Here is a 7,051-nt window from a genome sequence, read left to right as displayed (position 1 = left end):
TACTTTTTAATCCTGATATAACATATGTAAACAAATGCAAATTAAAACTTTCAGGAATTTTAACCAGAATGGAAAGAATATAGATGTGTACTATCTGCTATTGTCTGAGTCCTCAATGTGTAGTGAATGTGAACTTAAGAGAAAGTAGGAAATATTTTGAAACATGTAGCAATCACATTTCACTTCATTTAAATCTTTCTGAAGAAAATTTGACATTTAATATCTCTTTAATAGTTTAACTATATCTTGAAATGATATGCATGATAGTCATCCTTATTTTATTAGCCTTTTTATTCCTCCATGTATCATAACAGAAAAACAAATCCGATACACCCTATGCAAGGTAAGATAAATTTTAACTTGTCTTCTTTCTAGACCGAAATTGGGGCAAAATATTGGAAATATAAATCAGGGAAGAAAATGTGTCCTTAAACTGTATTGTTCAATCATTTTATTGAATGAAGTAAAATATTCTATATTTTAGAAATATACCATGTCTATGATTATGCAAATATATATATGATACACACACATATATAAGCAGTTATTTTTAATATATAAATGAGTATCTATTTTTAAATCTGTCTTTAAGAGCATTGGATGAATTATGGATGGAAAATTAGAGAGCAACAATTCCTTACACTTTGAGTAAATGTAGCATAGATACTTACATTCATTTTAACATTAAATATAATTATTGCATTTAGAAAAACTCAGAAGATTATCATTAGTAGAACACAGTGATAAATTAAAAAGGTAAAGTATTTACTAATTATGTTTAATCTACAGATTAGTTTATTATACTGTATGTAATATACATGTATTATTGAAATGTATTTGTATCGTATACTTGGATGATAGACATATATATGCATATACATTAAGAGTAAACTTACTACAATTTTGGAGTAATTAACAGAAAAATAAAGAAATAAAATGATAGAAATAGAGGGGCCATCAGGTGATGGGGGTAGGGTTCTGGACTCCCATATATGGCCAATCACGGTTTGAGTCCCAGTAAGCTAAATAATGTGATTGAATGTATAAAAGAAAATGAAATTTAAAAATGTGGAAAAAAAATAAAGGTGATGAAGTGTATAGCTGGGTAGCAGCCTACATCTTAATGCCAGAAAGGCTTGGCTGATACCATGGATGCCCAGAGAATCAGACGAGTCTTCCTTCTACTTAAGGTATTTAAGAAAATGGCATCGATCCATACAAAGAGACCTGAGCTCAGGGCTCAACTGGGAACTCATATCTGGATTATGAGTTTCTGTGAACCCTGTGACCATTTTTCTGTGGTCTTCTGCTAGACCTCAGCTCAAAGAACAAGAATAAAAGTAATATATACATTTGCTCTCACCAGTGAACTTGTCAAGGGGATTTCTCAACCTTTCAAGAACACTGTTCTTAGCATGAAAGAACAAGTTGATACCTCAGTAAATAACGTTATTTTTTCAAGCATTTTAAAATATTTTGAACAAACCACAAAAGCTTTGAATTTCCTGTTTCTTTTGAGACCATTTTGTTTTTTAATAGTTTGCTTATTTATTAATTATACATTCAACCACTGTATATCATTACAGCTTATAAAATAAATTTTTTCCAGCATTAATACACTGTCTATTAGTCCAGTTAAAGGTATTATCATACATGTCATCATCAACAGATAATTTTCCATTTTTGTGTCCCTTAAATGCTTTGCTTCTTTCTTCTTTTTCCCTTTTCTTTCTCTTATCCTTTCCCATTTTGTGACCATTTTGAATGGACCCTAATGTTTAATTTAATCTATATTGGGAATTTCTACACTGACTGATCATATCCACTCTATAAAATAGTTTTGACATCATAAATATTAGAATTTAATTATATGAACATATTCTACCAAAAAAAAAAAATCCAGCTGGTGGCTTAGTGATTATGGAGGTTAGATCCCACTTGGCTAATTATACTGTTATAGTCCCTGACCAGGAAGATTGAAAAACATTTCAGTGTATGTGTCTAAGTATTAAATATTCTGAAAGAAAAAATAGAAAAAGGATTGTGGTATGACCATCCCCTATGGGAGCTGCATTCCCACTTTCTCTCTCTCAATTTCTCCTTCTGGCAAGATCTCATGCCCTCTATCAAAATTTTTTATTTTAAAGTAAAGAAGAGTATTCCTTCTTTTTCGAGAATTATTTATTTAACTCTATTTGTTCAATTGTGGTTTTTTAAGTTGACCAGAGAGAGACATAGAGAGAAAAAAAAAAAAAGTAAGAAAGCAAACCCCCAAACCTGGGTTTCAAACTGTAGTAGACCATGTGGGGGTGTCCAGTGCCTTAAGAAACATACCACCCACTGATCCCAAGAAGTATATTTTTATTTTTTACACACAAAAAAGTATGATTAGTAACTATAAAATACAACTGTAATTTCCATCAATGACAAGATTTAAACTTTCCAACTTTGAGAGGTTTTTGCTATAAGGCGTGTGGGCTTGTCAGAAAGACAGAGACAGAAAGCAAGAAATCACCCCCCCGGGGAATGGCCATGCCCCAACCCCTTCTCCTCCATTCTCCTCTCAGGATCTTGGGTATGCATGCACACACGCCCAGTGTGAGATTAAGCCATCGGGTCTGGAACTTGAACCAGAGTCGACTACATGGGAGTCCAACAACATAGCCATTATGGCAACTGCTGGTCCCACACTTTCAAACATTTTAAAATGATAGTATGGCTGTTAAGACTCTGAACTTCCTCATACCCAACCATGATTGGAATCCCAGACCTGGCAGCTTGAAGATCACGCAGGACACGTGTGTGTGCATGTTCAAAATCCCAGTGGAGAATGGAGAAGAAGGGATTGTGGAGTTATCATTCGCCTGTGTGATGATTCTTCACTTTCCCTCTTACTGTCTCTGCTACTCTACTGCAAGTGTATGTGCCCCATGGCAAAAATCTTAATTTTTTTCACATTAAAAGTAAAAAGATACAAGGGGGCTTAAAGAAATTTATGAAAAATATTGAGTTGTTTTGGTTCTTAAAAATTTTTAATCCATACATAGATTTCTTTTGGGAGATACACATTTTCCATAAACTTTTAGAAGATCTCATCCTATGAACAAAATGATATATGAAACCATGATAAATGAAATAAAGAAAAAAGAAGATAAAACATAAAACACCAACTTTAGTTTTTAGTTTGCTTTATTTCTATTATATAGAATTGAAGAATTGTAAATAATTTATTGAAAAACTACAAAAACGTTAAAACTAAAGGCCATTAATAAAGCATATGACTAGGAATGCAAATGGGTCTAGAAAAACCAGAAAGTAAGAAAAAAGGAAAAGAAATATGAAATGGAACCCCCCATGCACATGTATATGCACATGTGTATATATATATACATATATACACATGTGCATGTATATGCACATGTGTATACATATATACACATGTGCATATACATGTGTATATAAAATATACACATATACATACGTGTGTGTGTACATACACACACACACACACACACACACACACACACACACACATAGTTCCACCTGGAACTATTAGGTCTCTGATGATAACTAAACAGATATGATTGATTAAATATGAAGTGGAAATAAATATAAATGAACAAATATCTTAAAAATTACTCATGAACTAGCTAAAATCAGAAATTTGAGAATATTAAATATATAAAGAGCTTATGAGGACAAAATGTTTGAAAATTAAAATAAATAGATTAATGCTAACTAAATTGTGGAACTATATTTGATAAGTCTTCTGTAAAGTGGTAACTAGGACTTTCTCAGCTTTGACAAATCAACATTTTCAAAGATATGAAAGATGACCTGGAAGATATGCTGATTTTGACAAACTCGAAGCTGACTTGTAAAAATATTTGTGGAAAAAGAACATTTAACAACTCAGAATGAAGGAATATCTTATTCATGATACTAGTTTTTGTTTTCTGTAATTTTTTTTTTTTTTGGAGAGATTTTCACTATAGGGTGCGTACGCTCGCCAGACAGAGAGAGACATAGAGACAGAAAGCGAGAAATCACCCATTGGGGGGATGGTCACACTGCAATCCCTTCTCCTCCATTCTCCTCTCGGGATCTTGGGCATGCACACACACATGCCCGGCATGAGTTTTAAGCAACCGGGTCCGGGAGGCGAACTGCGGTGGACTACATGGCAGTCCAGCGACATAGCCATTACGCTAACTGCTGGTTCCCTGTTTTCTGTAAGTTTTATAGGGCAATATAGAAATGAAGAACCAATCAATGGAGATAGAGTTTATTCTGCTTGGATTGACAGATGACCCTCTACTACAAATTGTGATTTTCCTGTTTTTATTTTTCAACTACATCTTGAGCATGATGGGAAACTTAATTATCATCCTCCTCACCCTTCTGGATTCCCGTCTCAAGACACCAATGTATTTCTTCCTCCAAAATTTCTCAGTCTTAGAAATTTCATTCACAACCGTCTGCATCCCACGATTCTTAATAAGCATTCTAACAGGAGACAGAACAATTTCCTACAGTAGCTGTGCAACACAATTATTCTTTTTCCTTTTATTAGGAGTTACAGAATTTTACCTCCTGGCTGCCATGTCCTATGATCGCTATGTTGCCATCTGCAAACCACTGCATTACCCAATCGTTATGAACAGCAAAGTGTGCTATCGACTTGTACTCAGCTCTTGGGTAACTGGATTTCTAATCATCTTCCCCCCATTGGTCATGGGGTTCAAGTTGGATTTCTGTGCTTCCAAAACTATTGATCATTTCCTTTGTGACAGTTCACCCATCCTGCAGCTCTCTTGCACAGATACACACGTGATAGAATTGATGTCTTTTGTTTTAGCGGTGGTAACACTTGTTGTCACATTGTTGTTAGTGGTCCTCTCTTACACATACATCATCAAAACCATTCTAAAATTTCCTTCCATTCAACAAAGAACAAAGGCCTTTTCTACCTGCTCCTCCCACATGGTAGTTGTCTCTATTACTTATGGCAGCTGTGTCTTCATTTATATGAAACCCTCAGCAAAGGAAAGGGTGAGTTTATCGAAAGGTGTAGCTGTACTCAACACCTCTGTTGCCCCTTTACTCAACCCCTTCATCTACACCTTAAGGAACCAGCAGGTGAAAGAAGCCCTCAAGGATATGCTTAAAAGATTTTGTTATTTTCAGAAAAATGAGACAAAATTTGGATAGGAGTAACACGCTATTGGAACATGGGTTTGAAAATTTAATTTAATTTTTAATTACATTAATTTAGTCCTATGCCATTCCTTTTCTTGAGTATTTATATCATGTTAAGTTTAAAAAGTGTATTTTCTCTCTGAATCCTTCTGGGTTCTTTCCAAGTAGGTCTTCCTATTCTCTATTAGTGAAATGCTACCTTAATTCTTTATAAAATTCCATCTTTATCTAAAAATGCCAGTTCTTAAATATGAGCATTTCTTTCCATAATGATTTGTAGATGTAGACCTTAAACAATTTTTATGGAAATAGATATATCTAGTTATTTCAATACAAACAGGTTCATTGCTGTGCACTGCATTTGCTGCTGAACATTTTGCATTGCTGAAGCTGTCAAATACAGAGAACCTGCTAATTATTATATTATATAATGTATGTTGTGATACCAGATACATAGGAGGTAGGAAAAATGATTAATTTTAGAAATCAAAGAAACCTTCCAAGAAGAAACATCACTTGTGATGGATGTTGAAGAATTAAAAGGAAAAAGCCTCAATGTGCTACAATCAATCAGATATGTAAAATATGCATAGGAATTGAGAAACTACTGAATCTGTTTCATCTTGAGAGTTATAATAATTAAGATTGTGTTACAGGAAATATGATCAATTGTTGAACTGGATAGAATTACTTTAGCTCCTAGCTTTGGTTGTTATTGCTTATATTACTTTATTTTCCTTAAAGCTTACAAGTGATATTAGCCATATAAGAAATTCAAGGCATACTTCAATTTTTCCTGGGATTGGAAAATTTTCAGTGCAAGAAGCATCTCAGAATCATTCAATGATAATAATAGCGATCACTATTTTAGTAGCAAAAAACTTTATAGATTTGAATATTATATCATATGATAATTTCATGTTATCCTTGCATAGCTATAAAGGTATAAAAGATAAGGTATGTTATGTCAATAGCAACTACTGAGACCAGATATCTTTATATAAGATTTACAAAGGGATGAAAGTATAGACCTTAAGCACAAACAAAAGGAGTAGGAGAGAGAAAAAAATGTCATTTTATCACCTTCCTGAATTGAAGTTAATAGGTCAATTACCTGCACAAAAATATTTGTCCTAGTTGGAAGTTTGCTGAATTATTCAGAGTGTATGTCCACACTAGTGTTACCAAAGGAGAGGAGTCTGAATATTTCCCTGGGCCAGAATTGTTTAACATAAATTTGCTAGGTAGAAAATAAACCAGAATTGAGGAAAAAAATAGTATTTTGAGAATTATTCATGCTATTGCCTGTATAGATGATTTCTTATTGCTCAGTAGTATCAGTGGCATTGCTAGACTACAAATTGTTATCCATTTACTTTCTGGGAGCCATTAGTGTTTGGCTTAGTTTTTTTTTTTTTTTTAAGTTCATCCTTTTGGTTTGCTATAATTTCTTTTTGTTTATTTTAAACGTATTTATTTACATTTATTCTCTGTACAATATTACTTTTACTAAGTGAGATTTTCCATTCAGGATACACTGTGGCTGGTGGTTTTATAACTAAAAATACTATAAACATTTATTACAGACCTTTGTGTGGTGATATGCCTCGTTTCTCTTGGATAAATAGCTAGGAGTCTAAAGACTGAGTTATGTAGTGGCTGTATGGTAAATTTTTAAGAAAATGCCAAACTGTTTTCTAAAATAATTGTATGATTCTGCATTCCTACCGGAGTATATGAGAGCTTCCTTTGCTCCACTCTTTGTCATAGTTTGTTCAAGTAAATATTTGATTGTCAGAAAAGCCATGACACATTTTTGCATAGAAAGACAGAAAAAATATGTCATGATTTT

General features: G+C 33.3%; 1 protein-coding gene across 1 annotated transcript; it reads left to right on the top strand.

Annotated features, from left to right (window-relative positions):
• Positions 1-4,257: 4,257 nt before the first annotated feature.
• LOC102498305 (olfactory receptor 6C6) lies at positions 4,258-5,211 on the top strand. The gene has a single exon (XM_006161855.1). The coding sequence runs from the start codon at positions 4,258-4,260 to the stop codon at positions 5,209-5,211; it is 954 nt and encodes a 317-aa protein (XP_006161917.1).
• The last annotated feature ends 1,840 nt before the right edge of the window (positions 5,212-7,051 follow it).

The sequence above is a fragment of the Tupaia chinensis genome, unplaced genomic scaffold, assembly GCF_000334495.1.
Source record: "Tupaia chinensis unplaced genomic scaffold, TupChi_1.0 Scaffold139312_1, whole genome shotgun sequence".
NCBI lineage: Eukaryota > Metazoa > Chordata > Mammalia > Scandentia > Tupaiidae > Tupaia > Tupaia belangeri.
This window is presented reverse-complemented; position numbering and strand designations above follow the sequence as displayed.